Source organism: Carassius carassius, chromosome 10 (genome assembly GCF_963082965.1).
Source record: "Carassius carassius chromosome 10, fCarCar2.1, whole genome shotgun sequence".
Lineage (NCBI taxonomy): Eukaryota > Metazoa > Chordata > Actinopteri > Cypriniformes > Cyprinidae > Carassius > Carassius carassius.
Window position 1 is genome coordinate 14589044 of NC_081764.1, and position 23025 is coordinate 14612068.

At 37.9% G+C, this 23025-nt stretch overlaps 1 protein-coding gene across 2 annotated transcripts in view; it reads left to right on the forward strand.

The window, feature by feature from the left end:
• Window positions 1-19554: 19554 nt before the first annotated feature.
• Window positions 19555-23025, forward strand: part of LOC132151839 (VWFA and cache domain-containing protein 1-like) — an 80308-nt gene continuing 76837 nt past the window's right edge. The window contains exon 1 of one of the 2 annotated variants that reach the window (XM_059560254.1): window positions 19555-20038. In XM_059560254.1, the coding sequence (XP_059416237.1) occupies window positions 19802-20038 (237 nt within the window). In that variant the 5' untranslated portion in view covers window positions 19555-19801. The remainder of the gene's footprint in view (window positions 20039-23025) is intronic. The other variant, XM_059560255.1, reaches the window with a different exon arrangement.

The following is a 23025-nucleotide window of genomic DNA, read 5'->3' on the forward strand; positions in this document are numbered from 1 at the left end:
ATTCAGTTAATCGTATTCTGGACTCGAGACGGAGGGGACGAGGATTCCAGTACCTGGTGGACTGGGAAGGTTACTGTCTGGAGGAGAGGAGTTTGGTACCTGCAAGGGACATATTGGATCCCTTATTGATGATTACAATCAGCAGGTAGGCCCTTCTGGGAACTCCAAGAGGAGTTCTTAGAGTGGGGGGGGTACTGTCACGGTTGGTAAACCGTGATCTCTGGGTTTTGCACTTTGTGGTGAAGTCTGTGTGTTTCGCGTCTGCACTGATTAGTTTGTGGGTGTCTCCGTTAATTGTCATCAGCAGCAGCTGTCACTCATTACACACTCCCTATATATTGGCTTGTCTCACGTCTTGTGTTTGTGAGAACGTTGTTTCATGTCTGATCTCTGTCTCTTGCTTCTGTGTTGTTCGCGTTGGATGTCCGTGTCTTCCCCCGGAACCTCATCCACTCTCCGCACTCCACAAAGCATCACGACTTACCTTCGACTCGATTTCCCGCAGTTCCTGTGCCATCCTCTCCTGCTGCCTTCTCACCGTCACCATCCAGATTCCTCACCGCCGTCTTGGATTGTCGTCTTCCCAGCATCGTGTTGTACCCTTGTTTGGCTGTTTGATATTCACTAAACTGTTTAACTCGCACTTTTTTCCAGCTCCTCCTTCACCCAGTCGTCACACTTGGACTGGAGGATATCGCATGCGATGTGGACGAAATTTTGTGGCCGGACCCAGAAAGACGACATGATGTAGGCTGATTCATCTTTTTTTTTTTTTTTTTTTTGAAATTACTATTTTGTGTTCTGACTTTGTCTTGGTTTTGATGAGTGTGAATAAACACCAATACTTGAAGTTTGGATCCTTGTATGTTTACATGACACTATGACAAAAGTATGACCTCAAATGCACATCTGTACACAGAGAAAGCAAAAGCCAGATGTGTTTTTTATTCATACCATCAGTGTGTAGTTGGCACATTGTGTGCTTAGTAGATGATGGCTTGTGTTTTAATGTTTGATACGAACACACCATTTTTACGAAGGTGTGAAGAGTTAATCTAGCTGTGTTCGCTTTTGCAAGAGAACTACAATGTTTTGATAATTGGGTGAAAGGTTTTCTTATTTGTGTGTAGAGTTTTGCAAAAATAGCCAATAGATACAAAAAATGTGCTTAAGCAATCAGAAAAAACTGTAAATTGTACTGGTTTTGACTATACTTCTGAGGACCAAACGTCCTCCCTTATATTGGGAAATACTCACTAGTTAAAAAGGCTTATAAATCAGCCAAAATATGTTTTTTATTGAAATCTAGTGTTCTGCACTAGTGTTTCTCTCTCTCTCTCTCTCTCTCTCTCTCTCTCTCTCTCTCTCTCTCTCTCTCTCTGTGTGTTCATGTGTGTGTGAACCATCTTTTGGGGACAAATTTGTACCCAGAAGTAAGACAAAATCTTCTAAAACCTCCTTTTGGGGATGTCCTCATTAGTAAAAATGGTAAACAAAGTTAAAATAGTAAACATGCTGAAAGTGTTCAGTTAGGTTTAGAGTGTGGGTGTTAGATTAGAATTAACTTGTTGTATATAAACAAATGCAGAAAAAACATGAAGTCTATGCAATGTGCCCATTTAGCTAGGAAAAAATGCATGTGTGCATGTTTTACATTATAGTACTGCACGCATTTCAAAGGTACGTCAAACAATTTTCCTTGGCACTGGATAAACAAATCTTTTAAAAAGACTAACAAGTCCAGCATGTTTGCCAAAGGAAAAATAAAATAAATGATGTGCGCATGACTCTATGATTACTCCCATAAAGACTGAATCTCAACCAGGAGAAAAAATTCCTGACCTTGAACACAAAACGTTCAGCAATCAGAGGAGAGGGGTTTAATGTTTGGAATGTTTTTGATCAGTTCTGCTCTCTGGTTTCTTATCTGGAATAGGCCCAGCAATGGCCATACAGTCTCTGGCTCTGGAATGCAATGTGAAGGTATAAATCCACACCAATTGTGGATTTATAAAAGAAAAATATAACAATAGGCTCCATATTATACCAAAGGCTTTTGATTAAGAGGATACATAGAAACATGGGGGGGGGGGCATTCACCTTCTTTAAATGGCACATATTTAAACATATTCAATAATACACATAATTAACATTATATGATTACCGTGACTTATGATACAATATGGATTTGCAAATAGTAGGCCTGTGTATATGACAGACAATGGTTGTGATTGGGGCTGGCTTTGAATGAAATAATGGCAGATGGGTTCCATGTGTGCAGTTGATGATGGACGGGGGTGGATCTGGGCATGACAAGAGCCAGTGGATCTCAGGATGGGCGTTCCAAGATGTGGGTGGAGAAAAGGAATGACAAAAGTGGTTCCAATAAAGAAATTATGTATAAATGGCATCTATGGTAATATTAGTCTTTTTCATTCTTATTCCGAGGTCACCACAGCTGATCCAGATCCAGACCAGATGGTGGATCAGCACCTAGAGGCGACCTCAACAGCCCTGAATGTCAGCGGAAACCATGGCAACTATGAGCCCTAGAGACAGATCCCCTGCGAAGATCTTGTAAACTCCAAAAATTCTGGGTTGTTTCAACCCAACTTTTGGCCGAATATGAACTTACCCAACTGCTGGATCAAATTTTGAAATTAAAATTTTATTTTATATCATTTTAACCCAGAAGTTGGGTTAGTCCATATTTGAAACAATCCAGTATTTTTTAGAGTGACGGCAATCACCACAAAACCAGCAGCTTGGAATTAAACCACACCTTGCCACTGTCACCTTTGGCTTGCTTAGTTGGAGACACTTAATTCTGTATATATTGTCGGTTTGATTGCTCAGACACTGATTGAAGAGAACTGAACTGAGCTGGATAATGACATCACTGAATCAACAATTAACTGACCTTAACTAAAAAAACTGACTGTTTACTATTTTCCTCTTGCATTATTGACACACTGTTTTGTTTAACACTCTAAAGCTGCTTTGACACAATCTGTATTGTGTAAAGTGCTATATAAGTAAAGCTGTTTTGACTTGTTAAATATAGTGAAATATATGCCAAGCTAAATAGATGAGTCTTCAGTCTAAACTTTATACTATGACCTTGATGACTGTAAATTGACTTTGCAAAAACAGACTGTTCCTTAGTTGTAACTGCACATGTAAATTTACTTCTTAAGTTAGAACAGTGAGGCATGATAGCAGACATGAATTATGGATTGAGTCCAAGTGAGCTACAAAATAAGATAAGTATATCGATACCTGTCAGGGTTTTGCACTGTCACTTTGTTTTATGTTTGTTTCTTGTGTAGTGTCCCCATACGGAAATGTAATATATGACATATATGTCCCTATTGTCACGTTTATGAACTTTTGGTTTCCTTATTTGGTCATCTTCCTTTTCTTGTTTTAGTTAATTGATTGATCCTCACCTGTCCCCAGTTCCCTCATCACCTGTGTGTTTAAATACCTGGTCTGTTTAGTTCTCCCTTGTCCGTGATTGTCGATGTTGATGTCGATGTATATCGTTGTTGATCGTATCCTAACCTATGTGTCAAAGCTACATCTGTATGTTAATGCTAAATGTAAATCTTGTATATTGTCTGTATTCCCCGTCCTCATCAGTAAACTCCTTATTTTGTTCCAGATCCTCATCTCGCACTTTATTTTACGTTTAGCACTACCTCACCTGTAACAGAATCACGGACCTAAACAGTATAGTTTATTTTTAGCGGCGTTTTTTCTTTCATTTATTTTTTGCCTTTTTTTCCCTCCTCTCCCGGAATGGCCACCCCAGCAGTCCGTCTCCTATGCCTGGAGCAACTGGACCGTTCGCTGGAGGACCACACCAGGGACTTTTTAGATCTGGCGTGCCTTACTCACTTCCCCGACCGCTCGCTCTCTACCTTTTTCTACACCGGCCTGAGTGAGCGGAGTAAGGCACGCCTAACGGTCCCCGAGAGGATTTCGCTGCTTTCGTGGAGTGGGTGCTGGAGAAGAATGGATCTTCGTGGACCATCAGCACCGCCGAAGAGGATATCTCCAGCCCCACTCCCGACCCAGAGACCAGCCAGCCACCATCAGGCCACACGGAGCCAGAGCCCACCGCAGAGCCCGAGCCGATTCAGGACGTCGAGAGCGCGACTGACCAGGTGTGCGAGCCGGCAACACCGTGTATCGTGGGAGTCCTCGTGGAGATCGAGGGCGTGGAGGAACGCCCTGCCCACACTTCCGCGACTGAGGGTGAGCTGTTTTCGGTCTCGGGAAATATCTCCGCTATGAATTTTCTGTTTCTCCGCTGGTTCCGCCCAGCTCTGAATCTTCTGTGTCTCCGCTGGTTCCGCCCAGCTCTGAATCTTCTGTGTCTCCGCTGGTTCCGCCCAGCTCTGAATCTTCTGTGTCTCCTGTGTTCCCTCCCAGCCTCCCTCTCCCACCTCCTCCTAAACCTGCCAGTCCCTCTGCTCCACTTCCGCTGGTTCCGTCCAACCCTGATCCTCCTGTGTTTCCTCCCATCCTTCCTCTCTCTCCTCCTCCTCCTAGACCAGCCCGTTCATCGACCTCATCTCCGCTGGTGCCAGTCAGTCCCGCAGCTCACCCTCAGTCTGCGCCATCTGGGCGCGATGGTTCGCCGCTGGACTGCCAGTCTCCAGCTCCGCCTTGGCATGTTAAGGCCCTGTCTCCGCCCCCAGCCTCCGAGCCCTGGACTCCTCCTCGGTCCTTCGACCCAGCGGCTCCGCCTTGGCTCCTAGCTCCCTCGTCTCCACCGTGGCTTGTCATCCCACCTGCTCGACCGGGCTCCCTCGTCCCTCCGGCTCCACCTTGGTCAGTCGTCGACCATCCGCCGCCTCGGGACTCCACTCCTCTGGTTCCACCTCGTCACTCCATCCCTCCGGCTCTGTCAGGCTCCTCCTTCCCTCTGGTTCCACCGTCATCCTCCGTCACTCCTGCTCCACAGCGGTCTTCCAGGACCCCGCCTTGGTCGCCAGAGCCTTCTGCTCCACCTAGGCCCTCCGGATCCTCGACGTCACCCTGGCTCTGCGGCTGTGCTGCTCCATCTTGGGCTCCACACCCACCGGTGCAGTCTCCTCCTGTCGGCCCCCTGGTGTCGTCGGCCGCTTCTCCACCGTGGCTCCTCCCGCCGTCGACTCCACCGTGGATCTCCGTCCTGGCTGGTCTCTGGTGGACCATCTGGCTCCTCCTGCTCCGGGCTCCTCCCTCCATCCACTCCGCCCTGGTCCCTACCTCCATGCTCCCTCGTCACCTGCTCCTGGCCTACTCCTCGCCCGCCTCCAGAACCCCCACCCTCCCTCCGCTGGTATTCCTCTTGCGGTGCGAGGACGCACCTTTCCGGGAGGGGGCGAACTGTCACGTTTATGAACTTTTGGTTTCCTTATTTGGTCATCTTCCTTTTCTTGTTTTAGTTAATTGATTGATCATCACCTGTCCCCAGTTCCCTCATCACCTGTGTGTTTAAATACCTGGTCTGTTTAGTTCTCCCTTGTCCGTGATTGTCGATGTATATCGTTGTTGATCGTATCCTAACCTATGTGTCAAAGCTACATCTGTATGTTAATGCTAAATGTAAATCTTGTATATTGTCTGTATTCCCCGTCCTCATCAGTAAATTCCTTATTTTGTTCCAGATCCTCATCTCGCACTTTATTTTACGTTTAGCACTACCTCACCTGTAACACCTATATCGCTAATGAAGCCATCATATATGCTAAATATAAGACAATATATTGCTATCACATATATACAGATCTCTAGATATATGTTGATATAGGTTTATAACATATATAAATTTGGCATATTAAATTAGTATATTGACATATATTAATATGATGTATATGATTATTATTTATATAATACTGTATGTTTTGACCATATATGTAACGGATATGTTTAATTTATATATGCCAAACTATTCAAACAACATACATTTCACATGCCTATGGTTTCCTTATTCATGCGTTTTCCTTATTTGAACAGTTTGAACTTTTATCAAGTCTACACATCCACATTTCATTTCTATCCAATTTTACCTCTTCTCAACCGGCTCATAAAAAAACAAATACTACAGAAATTCTATTTGAAAACATACATTTTATTTTTTTCATCAATAGCCATATATCAATATCTATATGTAAGAAAGTACATACATGCACTACATATGCAGATGCATACAGAATAATATACATTTGTGTTTGTCTTCAAAAATCTAGGGGTTCTTAATTTAAATGCATTCCTCTAACTTATGCAGCTATGTAAACCTGGGTTCTCCACTAGAATTCAAAGAAATTAAACTTTTGGTGCTTTCAACAAAGTTTGGCAGAGCTGCAAAAACTGATGTCACTGATGCCAGACATAAAAAAAAATAAACAGTTACTTCATAATAGTTAAGAAAAGTCATAATGTAATCACATCTGTGCTGTTCTAAAGGCATGTGCCCATCTTGACTTCTGAGAAACACTGCCACTTTGAGGGGCTCTTTTTATACCCAATCAACTAGGGGTGGCTAAAAAAGTTGTGTGTTCAGTAGTTTTCTAATTTTGCACAGCTTAACAATTTTTCTTTTTTAAATTAAAAATGTTTTAATAAAATGTTAATGTTTTACCTCTTTTACTGTATTACTTATTTTTTGATAACTGCACCGTTTAACATTTAAGGCTTAGGCATGTCATGTTCATTGCATTACATGTTTGTAAGTACATATCCATATATTTAAAAATATGTACGAAATTAATGAAACATTTGTTTAGTTTATATCATGCATTAATTCAAGATATTTTGCAAGTAATATACATATTATAAGAACATATCATTTAAAATATGTGCACACAATGTTTTTACATGTAATTTATATATTGCATATACATTAATCAAAATTATATTATATATATATTTCATTTTAAATGTAAAATATATACTAAGCCTATATAAAAACATATAAGGGACATATATATGTAACATATATGTAAGCAATATGCTATGCATATATGTTTAGTTTGTATTTTGAACATATATACAAAGAAATATATTTCATGTATATTGAAAATTATATATGTGACATATATTTAAAAAACACTATTATACATTATACATAAAATATATGGGCTACTTTTATATGTCAATATATGAAATTGTTCTATTTTCTAATAGGTTTTATATATGGGCAGATATATATGTACATATATGTTTTCCCTTTCTATGTGGATATATTTAATATATGTATATTTTATATGTGTACATATATTACATTTCCGTATGGGTCAGCACATCGCCTTGTTAGTTATTTTCTCGGCCGTGTGCTCCTTTAGCCCCTCCTCCTTGTTTCCTCTTTACCACACCCTCTTTTTAGCCTAGTTGGTCTAATTGTGCTCACCTGTCCCTCATGTATTTTCCTCCTTATTTATAGTGCACCTTACCCTTTTGTGTTTGCTGGTCTATTGTCATCCTCACCCCCTCTGGATGTGGATGTGGATGTGGATGTGGATGTGGATGTGGATGTGGATGTGGATGTGGATGTGGATGTGGATGTGGATGTGGATGTGGATGTGGATGTGGATGTGGATGTGGATGTGGATGTGGATGTGTCTCCCTGTCTGGTTGGTCTTGTACCCTTGTTTTGTCTAGCCCTTGTGATTCTATGTTCTTGTCTTGCTCCTTGTTTTAGTAATTTGTTTGTTCTTGCCCTTTGCTTTCATTTGTAATATTAATTTAGTTTTCTAGTCTTGATTCTTGGTTTTGTTTGATCATTCTCTTAAATTGGTTAAATTGGCAATTTATTTTGTTACTTTTATTAGTTCATTGTTTTTTATTCTTTTGTCTTGGATTTAACTTGTGTTTTTTGTGGAGCTCTGTCCTGTCTAGTCTTGTGTTCGAGTTCCTGACCTGTCCCCATGTGTCCTGCCCTGGTTCTACCAGCCTGGCATCTGGTCTGTCTCCAGGGTCAGTGGCCAACAAGTTTCTGAGCTCTGCTCTATGGTGCCTTGTGTGGCCTTCTCTATCAGCCTGGTCTTGCTGCCCCCTCTCTTGCCCAAGTATTCTGCCAGTTGTTTCCTGAAGCCTTCCGAGTGGCCTTCCCTAGCTGTTCTGTTCATTGTGTTCCTGTTGTGCATTTCACTACCTCTTGTATCAGTCTGTCTTGTCAATAAAACCTTGTTATCTCACTGCAATTGGGTCCTCCTTCCTAGATCCCTGACAGATACCCATCCTATATTGTTTAGGATTAACTTAATGTATTCATAATGATAAATTATTCAACTTTACCTTTTTATCTAATAATGCCAATAATTAAAATGCTTGATGGAAAACTGTAACATGAAATGTTAGGATTTTTTTTTTTTTTAAGCTGTTACACTATGAATAATGCGATTTATACAATTGTAATTTTATTTAAATGTTCAACATAAATCAACAAATTCTTGAAGTCTTCTAAAATGTGCCAATATTGTGAGTTCTAGACTAAAAGACGTTAACTTGTTTAAGGCTGGAATACACTACACAACTTTTGTAGAGAACTTTGTCACCTCACAACTCCCAACATCTTTTGATTTGTCATGCATCTCCTTGAAACGAGGTGAACAATTCCGTATGAGCTTGTTTTTGGAACGACTTAAAGTCTGGTAGTGTGCAATCTTTAGTCATTTTGTGCATGATGCCCAGTTTTCCTTTGTAACCATTTACAAAGTCAACAAGTGTATGTCTAGTGGTTTTAAATCTGCTCAGTTTTAAAGAAATTGCTCTGTAAAATATGTCATGTAATGTATTCCAGCATTTAGCTGAGATATCCTTCTTGACATGGTACACCATAGTGGTTTTTATTATCCTGACAAAACATTTACTACTTTTTGAGTTAGTATGGTACCATTTAAATTTAACCATTTCAAATTGCTATGGTCCTGTTTGTTTTCTATCACAGTGCAAGACTGCGATTGCATCGACAGAACTTTTTTTGGAGGCTAAGATTCATCACGAAGGTGATTCATTTGAAGTCGATGAGCTTGTCACACTAAACAAAGACTGACAGTTTTGGGATTTGATGAAATTGTCAAAATTGTCTCAAAATTGCACAGAAAATGCAAAATTCTTCAATGATGTGAAGTCCGGTACAAAAGACACAAAGTAAATTTGGGGACATAATCAAAGAGCATCTGAATGCTGATGTACTCTTGTAGCAGTATAAAAGGCAGAGTGATGTGAGAGAGAGAATGAGATGCTGGTGTAAAGTTACTGTGTTTTTTTTTTCTTCCTGGGCCCTCACTCTTATCTATTCCCATCATCTCTTCCTGGCTCGCATTCTCTCTCCCTCTTTGCGCAGACAAATCCTCAATTGTCAGGGAATGTGTGAACTGTTGTTTCAGAGCAGGCGACAGCTGATTGACCCCTGGACAAAGGAGTTCACTGTCCGGAGCGTGGTGCTCTGATCTTAAGCAGTACAGATGAACAGAAGGTCTTCTGATTTCCTCAAGTAGCCAATCTTCTTTATTAAGACCTCAGGGTATGTGTGTAACCATTATTACTGTGACTCCATAAGCTAAACAACAGCTATTAACTTACATTTATGTAAACATGCTTGATCTACATTTAGAAAAGTACTGTTGGATGTTTTAATTTATGTTTCGATCACATTTTGAATTAATAATCATGATTTAATAATCAAGCATTTTTTAGCATCACAAGTTACCACTGTAGTCCTTGTTAGCCACTTGTTGCATTTACATTTATGCATTTTGCAGAAACTTTTATCCAAAATAACATACAATGCATTTACAGTATATAAGTAATGCATTCCCTGGGAATCATATGATCATGGTGTTGCTAGCAACATACTCTACTGTTTGAGCTAGAGGAATTGTCAGCAGCTACCTTTTTCAAACACATGAAAACTTATGTATATTAATATATATATATATATATATATATATAAAACACGTACTGTATCTTATATCATAGAATAAAACCTGAAAATGAGTTTGTGCTAACCACAGACCTTATTTAAGGCATTTAATCAAAAACACTGTGTGCAAAAATGGAACCGTAAGTGAAATGAAGTATGAAGTATTTTGTTTTATAAATATCACAAAACCTGTTTCCTCGTGGTTTTGACATGTTTTTGGCACTATTTTTTTCAGAACTGCTATGATAATGTACATTTAAGACAGACTTGTATAAGCTCATTTAAATATTTTAATCTGTAAATTATTCATATCTTTACTATTTAATCATTTTCGTTCACAGAGATGTATGCTATTTGCAAATGTAATAATAAGGGAGCTGTCTATCAAGGTTGACAGGTATTTTGAAGTTTGAAGTTTATTATTATATTATATTATATTATATTATATTATATTATATTATATTATATTATATTATATTATATTATATTATATTATATTATATTATATTATATTATATTATATTATATTATATTATATTATATTATATTATATTCTTTGGTAAAATTCCCAAAAAAAAATTATATTCTTATAAAATGCTGTAAGGCGATATGGCTGACCTTGGAACCGCATATTAACAAGCTTGCAAAGATAACGTAGTCAATGTTTCACCTGAACAGATTTAGATGGATCTGTGGTTTTCCATTACAGACAACCAAAACAGGTATTGCAGGAGAGGTTATCCTTCGACATTTGTGCTTTCCAAAGCTTTAGCGATCACTGTACAGCTTGGATTACTGCAGTTTGGCAGCACAATGAAGAAAGAAGGTATAATGAGAAGAGCTGTTTTATCTGGGAGAAACAGGCTGAAGAAAAGTCATAGCTAATGAGGGTGTTTTTTTTCTCGTCTCATTAACGACCAATTTCTTTAGCTAGCAATACTTGTGATGAAGACTGTTTAATGATAAAATGAACTCTGCATATATATCCATCATCAGTCCATCCATCCTCCCAGTCTTCTTGAGGAGAAAATCAACATAATGCTCTTTAATGTCTTCCATGTGCTTTTGGGGTTCATCAGTAATCCGGAATACACTCACTCACCCTTTCTGTTCATTTTTCTTTTTTTTTCTTTTTTATTTCTATCATGTTCTGTGTTCTTACCGTCGCTGCCAGTTTCCTTCTCTCTCCTTCTCTCCCCCGTTTCCCCCCTCGCTTTCTGTTTCTCCTATATTTGCAAGTATGTTTCCACTCAGCCCAAAATTCTTTCCAATTCTAAGGCCTCTTCCCCCAGGCTAAAAGGAGGGGCCAGATCTAGGGCCAGTTTTCATGACCTGGATCAGTGTGTTTCTGCATACTCTCCTTTTTTTTTTTTTTTTTTTTTTTACAGAAGAATCCATATAATATTACATAACAAAATCAGTTACAGGCTCAGAAGTTGTTCCCACCTGTATAGCAGTGAGCTATTAGGTCTGTGTTTGGGTCTGTTGTTTGAGTAATTTTTTTCCGACTGCTGTTTCTTCATTCAGATTTTGTGTACAAGTCTTTTATAGATTTGGTTCACTGCAGTCTGCCCAGTGCAAAAAGCCAAAGCCTCCATGAAAGCCTCCTATATGGGGCTGGTTTTTACGTTAGCTTTAAATTACTGTCATGGAGAAAATGTTCCACCTTTAAGATTTCCAGGACACCTGTAGAGAAGGGCCTGTTTTCTATTACATGAATATGACTTGAATCTTCAAATGTGTTCTGTGTTTTTCAGTTGCAGTTTACTGGATGTGACTGCAGATTTTGTGCTCCATAATTTCTGATATTTTAAGACAGAAATATTAGCCAGTGCAAATCTTTATAATTGGAGATCTTCACATGTTGAACACACTTTGCTAAGAGCACTGACTCTAATGACAGAGCACCACTATTAAAAAAATGAACTTCTGAGTTCTCGTAATAGATGTGCTACACCAAGACCTTAAATATAAGAACTTCATACATTAAATTCTGCCATTAACTATCTCTCATGTTGCTTAAAACCTGTATGACTGGCTTTCTTCTGTAAAAACAAAAGGAAGCAGAATGTTAATTCTGCGATTTTTAGTACAATGAAAATAATTGGTGACCATCACTCCAGAAAATAATTAAAAGCACCATAAACTTTATCCATAAGACTCATGAAACTAAGGCTGGCCACACGCTTGAAGAATTTAAGGCTGATTTTAAGCTTAATTTGCACTCTTGAACGATCTGGGGGTGTGGCCCGATCCAAGACTTGTCACAAATTATATTTTTTACAAAAAACCCTCTATTGTATGGTACAGTAGAGTACTGAGAAAGAACATCACCCATAATCTTTTTTTTTGTATATTGTTTTTCACTGTACAACAGAACACATGCCAGGAGAGCCAACTGACAACATCGAAAATGTGTGAAATCGTTCCTACAGTCAACAGGTTTGTGGTCTTGTGGTCTGATCGAATCATCAAGTGTGCACATTCAGAGGATTTTAAGGCAAAAAAATGGGTTGAAAGTTTCTTCATGTCTGGGGTATTCCATGGTTTTACAATCGGTTAAGATTTGAAAATCATCTAGTGTGTACCAGGCCTGGTATAATATGATAAGTATTCTGAAATAATATGATAGATGAATGTGAGAAAAATACTACATTTATGTTGTTATATGCTGATTATCTTCTCCATCAAATCTTCGAAATCTCATTCAGTGATTCTAAATTGCATTAAATCTCATAACTCTTGTAACTGTTAAAGATGTGCCAAATTTGATTATGCCCATATTCAGTTTCAAGAATAGGATCTGAGAGATAGTGTGGCCTACAAAAAAAGGAAAATAATTTGTGTTTTCGAAAACATGAGTGTAAGTAATAATGTTTTAGGTGAACTGCCCCTTTACGGTTCAGGTAACTTTACTTTATAAATCATCTAAGAATTATTTTGGTGCAGTTCTCATTTCCATGGTAGCATGGGCCTCTTTTGATTGGTGGAGCTGTCACTTCAGGATTATGAGTAGTGTTATGGATATCAAAGACAATTAGTTTAAAATTACTTTAAAATCACTCTGACTTGTAGCTTTTATGGAAGCATATATATCATCACTTAATAATCTCAGAGCTCATGGAACATCTATTTTGAAAGGTTTATACATTATCTCAAATAAATTTCACTATGGAGAAAATGAAAGAAGTACTCATTTTTACTGCACCCTGTGGAGACTGATTTCATTGCTATATTCTCACAACAGCATATTTACAGTTGAAATTCATAAGACCATCATCTTCGTCATTTTGGATTTACTATCATAATTTAGCAATGTTTTCATGCTAAAGTCCTGCTTAAACCAAATGTCTAATAGAAATGCCTTTGCAATAGCTGTTTCGCATGTGCTTGCTAATGTCTCAGTCCTCAGCACATCCAGAAATAGAAAATAGCTTCATCTGGGAATCGGCTTAGTCCTCAAAGCTCACTATACTGCTCTGATGTTGAAATAGTTTGGGGAGGGGTTTTTTTTTGGGGGGGGGGGGGGGGGGGGGGGGTGCAGAACCAGATTCAGTTGTCTGTAAAAAGCCAGGAATAAGGTTGTCATAGCAACATGAGGAGGTTTAAACTCCCCCGAAATCCCCCTTTAAACCGACATTAAAAAGAGTATAAAAAATAATACAGTCATGGTACCATTTATTTTTGGGTGCAGAACTCTCTTGAATGGCTTTGTCCTTTTTGTTCGGCTGTTCGGCTCAGCAAGAGTTCAGGCTATGAGAGTGTTTTAATGATGCCTGCTTGAATCACACCTATCTGCTCATTATTTAGGCCTAGTTTTGCAGCTGGTTTAAATTAAAAACTGATAGTGGCTACTCCCAGACTTCCTTCTTTGAGGTGAGGTCCATGGTTCCTCTAAGACTAACACTGCATCCAAAATCACCTGTCTGAGTATACCATATTTGTATAAGAACTTACTTTGTAAACCATAAAAACGTATGTTCTAGATTCTATATGAATGTGTGTAGTATGGATCACATTGTCATGTGACCAGTGTCCATTGTGTCACTTCACTGCCATCCAGAACTCCTCTCATGTGGACTCATTGGATAGTTAAGTGTCTATTGGATTTGCACTTTGGAATCTCAACATAAATAGTAGGTCATCCGTATAAATTTGCCTGCTGTTTTATGGTTACTATGAATTCTGACTTACTAATCTATTCACATAGTCATTTTTACCTACTATATAACAAAGACAATGGACATTGTATTGGTTCCATTGTGTAGTATAGCCCCACCCACTGTGAAATCTCATTGGTCCAAACTCCTGCTTACATAACTGCACATTAAATATTAAATGTCTTTCGACTAGCTGTGAATTTGCCACAGACAAACTAATTGTTGCTGGAAACTTGTTACATTGTGCTCGGTGTCATTAAAAGACTGAACATTAGAGTATTATTACGTACTGCTAAAATGCACTTTCCTTAAATGCTGTTTCTTGTTTCATCTTGTTTCTTGCAAGTTCCTTTGTAAGTCTTCAGATCTTCTCAGAGAGAGAAGAGTGATCACCAATGGGCCACTGAACCCCATGTGAAGAGGACCTGTTTCAAGAAAAGGTCATGTAAAGGAATGTGGCCCCTTGTGGGGTCAGAGTTTAAAAGTCGGGGTCGGCCTTCATTCTTTTAATGGTGCAGTCCATTAGTTTACACTGTTCTATGTGCAGGGCAGAACTAAAAACAACCCGACACATTCATTCTCTTTGTCTTCTGCTGCTCAGTGGGAACCAAAACAAGAGACTAGTTTAAATTAACAAACAGTATTCTTCAATCTTTTGAAATCTGTAGAGAACCACTAATTTAGAACACAGTTAGAACAGTTGTCTTTGTTTATGCCAGTCTATTAAATCCTTTATATTGTATTCAAAGAGCAGCAGAAGTCTGCAAAATCATGCATGTTCTTGCTCTCCGTTTATCACTTCAGACCAGGTGGCTTTGTGGAACTGCAGACAAATTAGAATTATGTAAATAAAATAATCCACTGAGTCAAATTCTGAGCCACTAACTACTAATCACTATGATTCTTATGTAATTATGTTTTGCTACAGGTGAATGACATAGCAGGCAAGGAAACATGTAGATTTCAATATAATGATTTTAATGTATCTTAATGTGATCTAACTTTGTTTTGTTTTATGTTGTTTTTAGTTGTTTTAATGTTATATTTGTGTAAAATATTTGTCATATCAATAAAGCACATTCAAATTAAATAAAACATTTTTTAAAATAAAAACAGAGAGAGGTTCTTGTTATTGCATGAAGATCCAAAGTCTATATTTTCAACTTTAAAATACAGACCACTATGCTGCAGCTTTTTGTTACTGCTAATGAGACTGAAATCACTCCCGCTGTTTAATGAGGCTAGAAAAATACCATACTTGAGCACGTTCCTCCGCCTAACCCTGGCCACACACTAAATTACAGCTTGGGCTTCTGCGTGTATGTGTATGGACTTAGCAAGATGATAAACTACCACAGACATTTAACTCACCACCTCTAAAGAAGAGCACAGCAGCATATGTATGGTATGTAAATATACCACGTATTTACAACATATGCAGTGCTGATACATTATTCCAAACTATCAGGCATGTTAGCTACGGTCATGAAATTTTCAAATGAAACAGTCGAAATGCAAAGCATGTAGCTCATCTATTCCAGTTTCTGTGCTCTGCAGGCATCGACAGCAGCAGGAGGAGAAACTGCGGGCTGTGGTGATGCTCCTTTCATCTCCTCTGGCTGTGAATCAAGCAGTGTGTGCTGCCCCCACCCGCACTCACTCCACCTCTCCCCGCTTCTCTTCATCCTCCACGCAGGCACTGATGCAGCATCCCAGCAGATTTCATTCACCATCAGCATATACCCAGTTTTTAACCCTCATGTTTGTTGAGATCGACTTGACTGTTTTTTTTTTTTTTATTGTATATTTATTTATTTATTGTTTATGTTTAAGGTCCTATAGCCAAATCCACATTTAAACATTACTTTTTTTTACATTTATACATATTAATATATAAATATATAGATTAATATAATTAATAAATATAATGAATGTATACTGTTTCTCGTTGTATATATATATATATACATTTGAATGATATGTATTGTATCAATATATACAATTATAGATGAATGTTACATTTGTTAATATGTTTACATTTATGTATATTATAAATAATTTATATACAGTAATAATAATTGATATTTATAATATAGACAAAAGACAAAGTAAATTAAATTTACACTGATCTTAAAATTCAAAAGTTTTTTTTTTACCTCCAGTAAATGCATTAATGCATCGTTTTTCCTTCTGAGCATAAGTGACTCTTTGAACCTTTTGTAATAGTTACAATCCCTTAATTGTCCTCATTGTGAAAAGATGGACATCATGATGTTACTGTTGGAAAGCTTTCAAATGCGCAAAAGATGATGGAAAACAAAAGAATTTGTTGGAACTTAAAGGTTTGTTCAGAAGAACAGAGGGCAGTTTAACCATTCAGGACAAACAAGGGACTCATGAACTAGTACAACTATCATTAAAAAAAAACGTTTTTTAAAAGTCATATTTAGACACATACTTGTCGAGATTAAAGAGGACAGCTTTTAATTGGACTCAGCTGGAGGCCTTTTTAGATTGCAATTGTAGCACCCTGCTAAAATTATATATTGTTTATTTTGTGTTCTGTTAATAAGTATATCTTGAAATATGGGCCAGTTCAATTGCCCTGTTGTGTAATACATTTTTGTGTGTTAATTCAGTTATAAATAGAGGTGTTAAAATATTATTTTTCTTTTGTGAGTAACCTTTGAACCCTCTGTCACTTTATTTCTTATTGGATGGCCAGGTGTCAGTTTCATTAGTTATCCAATCAGTTCCATCCATAGAGCAGTGTAACAGCCTACCGGATTGTTGAGGGGGCGGGACTAAAAACAGAGCGGGGAAAAGTACGAGAAAGAAAGCCAGAGAGATCAATACGATCTAGCTGTAAGTTCTGTGTGATTCATACAATTGCTGTTCATCGATGTTGAGAACCAGTGGGGTATTCTTAACTGTCATTCCATTTGAACATGAGAACATTTTGAAAGGTTAACTCACCAAGTTCTGAAGAAACTATATAAATACATTTTGAGTTTAACTTTAAATCTTTGTGGTCTGATATTTAAGTGTGTGTGAGTGAAATGTGATTTGTGTGATTTCAGTTTATTTATGTTTTTTTGCAAATAAGGGTTATAGTGGCTAAGTTAAATATATATGTGTATGGGAGTTTATGCTCACAGTGAAAACAAACGAACACAGTATAGCCTAGCTTTATTTCAGCTAACCAGGCCTCTCTACACTTTAGTCAGCGTTTCATGCCCGAGGTTTAGTTGTTATATGTAAATCCTGATTTTAAATTCTAGTAACCTCTCACCAATTCGTTTCCCCGTGCACATGATAAATCCTAAAAAAAATGGAATTGTGAGAAGGGTTACACAATTAAAGGGTTTCTTAATTCAGGGCAATTAATCTAAGAGTGGGGTGTATAATAAATCACTAAATACAAAGATACAAAAGAGACCAGACGAAACTGAACACATGAAACCAATTTTACAGTGTTGGGTTTTGTTAAGCACAAGCAAAAAGCCCCTGATGTTTTGCCAAAAGCCCCTGATCTTTTTGAAGATGGACCATTCACCCCACAAATAAAATATGTATTACATGTTTTATGAATTTTAATTTGTTCTCCAAGTACTAGAAATCCATTTTTCCACGAGGAGAAGCAATCTGCACTGCAGGCTTATCTCTTCCAACTGTTGCAACATCTCTGGAGGTGACCAAACTGTCCTCAGGTAATTCAAAAAGAACTTGTTGGTCACCATGCTTTATACATTAATAAAGACACATAAAGCTAATTGTCTTTTCATGCATTTTTCCATACATACATTATATTCAACTGTCTCTAGAAGTAAATATATGAATGAATTGCAAATCACACACAGCTGGCTGAGGCTGATATTATCCATCCCTTAAATTCCAGCTGAGTTTGCAAGGTTTTCCAAATCACACCATGCTTATATAAAGCAAACTGTCAAATAGTTATTAACACCTAATTAATCCTCACTCTCTCTTTCATTCAAATTAATGACTAAAATATCAAAACGTTTTTAAAAGATTGTAATGACCCTACTTCATATTCATTCTAGAGAAAAGTGAGGTTTTAGACATGATTCCTATCATTATTTTGAGAGAAATGATAATAAGAAACCTGCGGGCTGCCTTCGTTTAGCAGAACCAATGCATCCTCAGTTGCCCAAAATGAATGTGTTCTGCTTTAAACGGCCCTCAACCACAGGTCAGACCACATTATTATGCATCTTAGCTTTAAATTGCATAAAAATATAGTGTTTCACAAGTCCAGTACACATAGAAAATCACTAAAAGTACAAAACCATTCATCCCTAACACTTTGAGTTCACCTCACCATTCTCAATATAGGCTTTCTTACCACACATTTCAGCTGACATATTTGCCATTTAACTTATTGGAGTAGCCAGTGCTTTTCTGAGGTTGGCACATGCATCTCAGTAATGCCCCCACAAACCACACATGCTCCTGTCATGCTATGACTGAGGCGTTGCATTTTTGCAAAACATAAAAAAGTTTTGCAGTAACATGCAGATTCCTAAGCAAATAAATGTTTAAGAGATTTAGGCCACATCTTGAATTCTTGATTAACCCTCATGCTAACTCAGGTCTGAAAAACCTCAAACCCCTTTTGATAGCTCACCTGTATTTATTTAAAAACTGAAAAGACTGCTACATCAAAAAATAAAAAAAATAATAATAATTTCAATATGCTGTTCTCAGAGTAATATACAACTGAGTCAGATAAAAAAAAACAGGATTCAGGACACAAAATACCCAAATATTTCATTAATTCATTCATTTTATTTAGATATTAAGATTCATTTTATAATATTGTATTTTGCCAATGCCAACTGCAGAAATTGTTTACAATGTGTTATAGCAGAATTTTGTGTTATTATTTACAGCTACTTTTATATTTGCTGGTGATTTGATTTTATATGTAAGCCTTACTCGTTTAGATTAAGAAACTATTTCAACAGATGATGTGCTGTGTTTTTAGAAGAAAAATAAAGGTTAAAAAAATGCTTCTGAAAATCAATTATATGGTCCAAATATTGACCCTACATCACTGACACACAATGTAGCAGTAGACATGTTTCAGTCATTTATTTGAATTTGTTTAGCTATTGTTTTATTTAAAAAAAAAAATTCTACAGGATGTTGTTAATATCAGATTGACCCCAAACACAAATGTTATTACTTTTCTACTATCTTCCATTAAGTAGGCCTAACATAAAAGTCACCTTTTTGAACAGTCTCTGCTAAAGCCTTAAACAGATGTGCCTACTTAGTTTTAACTGGGTACATTACAATATTTAAGGCAAAATAGGAGGTTTTTAATTTTGAAAATACTTCAGAAGAATTTTGGGACCCTAAACAGCAAGGAACATACAGGATTAAATCCAAATCCAGCTGCTCTTCAGAATCCATGACGTTGTTTGGATGGCGCGCCTCCTGCTTTTCACTCCTATTGTGATGCTCCGGCTCACACACACACACACACACGCTCGCACACTCATTCACTTTAACCTGCGCCAACAGCCAAATAAACTAATGCTGTCCTCTTTACCAGCGTTTGAGTTCTTGAAATTATGCCTCGTTGCGATTTAGTAACCCCGCTGGAGTTCGGAAAGTGGGAGAAGTGAAAAGGGAAAGTTGGGAAGTGATCGGTGAAGTTTTTCGCTGTTCCCGTGCAGGAGCGCATCGAGCCGTAATGGCGAGTCGTGCGCGGACCGGTTCTCGATTCTCTCTCGCGGCGTGGAGCACACATTCCCGATCACACTGGAATAACCTGGAGATTTCAAAGTGGAGCCTAGTCGCCCTGTTGCTGGTTGTTTGTGGTGGATTTTGTGGTGCGGATAGTGAGTTCTCGATTCTGGAAGAGGCTCAGATTTTGGCAGTGCAGATGAAGAAGCTGTCTACTCAGGAGCTGGGTGTTCTCACCATGCAGGTAATAAAACACACTTAAAACTTCAGCGTGTCTTTAAATGCACTTTTCTAATTCTAATTTCTAATCTATGATGTTATTTTTAGATAGTTTGGTTTTCTCTATTAATCTTAAATAACTTTGGAAGTATGACATATTGTGCACGTCACTTAGGATAGATGCAAGTCCTATCATATACTACTATGCATTTCTGTTAATTATCCCTTAATACTTATTTTGCATGGTTTGCGCTGTTTATCAAACATAAAGGCGGTTCACTGCAGTTATTTGGACTTTTAAAAACATGTTGACGTAATGACAGCCTTTACAAGTGTTTGTTTATTGATTGACTGTTTCCAGTCATGCTTGAGTGCATTCATTCATGTAAAGGCTTTATGTGATATGAATGAACAGATTTGAAAATGCAGTTTGAAAGATTTGTTTACTTTTCTCCGTGTTCATTTCCCCCCTCATCAGAAACATCTGCAGTTTTACTTAAGTTCCTCCAATGTATGATCATACCTGCATTTTAAAAATAGACAATGCGCAGCCTACATTTATTGCTCCAATTTGTTATTAGTGTAGAAAAGTCAGATTAAAAATGTAAGGGTATATCTTATTTACAACTATAGCTTTCTTATATTAATCTGGGGTATTGTGTTATTTGGTTCATTTGATAAGCAAATAATGTTTATAAATATATTTTTAAATATATATTTTATAAATATCTAACCGTGTGTTTTTGTAAAGAAAGACCATTAAAATGCACTGGCGCGACCAGATTCAGACAGATCATGTATACACGTATATACGTATGTGTGTGTGAAATTCATGCCAATTTCACATTAATTTGATGTTTTATGCTCCAACCCTCCATCGTAAAGTTTCAAGATCGACATACGGATATTATAAGGCGTAAACATCTTCCTTTGGCCCTTCTTATTAATTACGAATACAATTAGAAGTGGTTTTCGCAACAAATGGTAAAATTTTTTCGTTGCGCCGTGATGTGTTGGTGTGGATGCGCGGACTTCAGAGGGAGCTTGCACACTGCACAGAGGTGGGCAGTAAGGGGCCAGACCCAAATGGCCTTTCATCTGTGCCACACTATACTGCTGTCCTAGCTCCTCCTTTTTTCTTTGTCACACTAAGATGTTAATAATCTCTCTCTCTCTCTCTCTCTCTCTCTCTCTCTCTCTCTCTCTCTCTCTCTGTCTGTCTGTCTGTCTCTCTCTGTGCCCCCCCCCCATAATTGGTTGTTAATCAAATGAATGAAAACTCATGCAGCCACAATTAAAAATTGGCAGCCTCCACCGAATAACTGTTGTTGAGACAAATTTTTCTTCTCTTGCTTTGGGCCATGTATTTAGCTAGAGTAATTTCCCACAAACTAGACTATCTGCTTCCAGTTTAAATATCCCTGTACAACATATCTGACCTCATATGTCTGAACTCTTTTACACCCGCATCATAGCTTTGATTCAAGATAGATGATTCATCCTTATTTAAGATGGGTTGCTCACATAAATGCTCTGCACCACCTTTTAAGTGTACTAAGGGTTGTAAATGGCATTTAGTCTTGGGTATATTTGCTTTTTTATTTTCTCTTCAGGCTTCTCTGAGCTCCCTCTGTTTGTCCATCAGACTGGTGGCTTTGGTTTAAGTTGAGTCTGTTTTAGCTGAGGCCTCCTAATTAAATAACGATGGTAAATCTGAATCAGTGTGTGTAAAAAGTAATAGAGACGGGCTAGAGGATTCATTATGCAGACTCCGCTGGTCCATGGTGCTTGTCTTATTTTCAGTATCCTCCCAGGTCAATGGAGATAATCAGTATAAAATCTTATAGCTGATTGTGATATTGTAGTTGTGTTGTTATAGGAAAATACCATTCAACCATTTACTCATTCTCGTGTGATTCCAAATCAAGAACACACAAAGACATATTTAGACGTTTCTGTCTATGCAACCAAAAAAATCAGTGGGATCCAAAATAATACTGGTCCCCATTTCAGTTCATTGAATCGAGAAAAAAAAAAAAAAAAGAAAAAAAAATTCTGCATATCATATAGTGATTTGTTTTTTCCTCCACAGACTTGTCTAGTAAGCAGTCTTTGTGCTGGATTCATCAATGGAAATTAGTCCTGGTTTGAAAGACTTTTCATAGTCTCTGCGTGGGATGATATCTGATTAAATAGCCCATTGAAAAAATAGAGCCATTGCAAATGACCCATCCAGTTAAAGACAGTCCATCCATCAGCTCATGGCTGCTGGGGCCCCTTAAAGAAGTCCAGTCTGATAGGCCACCTCCACCTTACTGCCAAACTGGTCTCTCATCTACAGGTTCTTGTGATCTAATTCAGTTACAGTGAATGAGTGTGTAACAGTAGGCTGTTTGTGAGCTTTCTCGTGAGGCAAGGTTTTTCGGTCATGCTAAATTAGCTCTGGAGTATTTGTTGTGTTGACTGTCCACTACACTGTGACTGTGACCTTTGGAACTGCTTCCTGTTTAAGTGCACACGCTCATCTGAGAGGAACAGCCACCGGTCTTGATCAGAAGAACTGTGACCTGTCATTAGGTTCTGTGGATTGTGTATAATTAGTTTTCTTTGAAATTAGTTGAAGATTATTCTGATTACTCAACCTTGCCGAACAAAACTGTACTGTCGCTGTATTTCTTCACTAAATAACTTGAAAACGTTCTGCGCACGCTGCACAGTTGACACTGGAATTGTCACTTGCACAATTAAGGCAGTGTTGCATCATCGCTAAAGTTTATAATGTGCATTTCTTTTTTAATTCTTGCCAGTGTTTAAACCATTCAGCACTCGCACACTCTTCTTGGGACCGTGTGCTAATGCACACTCAAAGTGCACACACATAATGGCATGTTCACACCTACTCGGTTTGCAGTGTGTATGCGGGACATATTTTTTTCCGCGCCCATGTTAACAGATTAGAGCAGTGCTGGGCAACTTCGGTCCTGCAGAATTTAGCTCAAACCCTAATCAAAC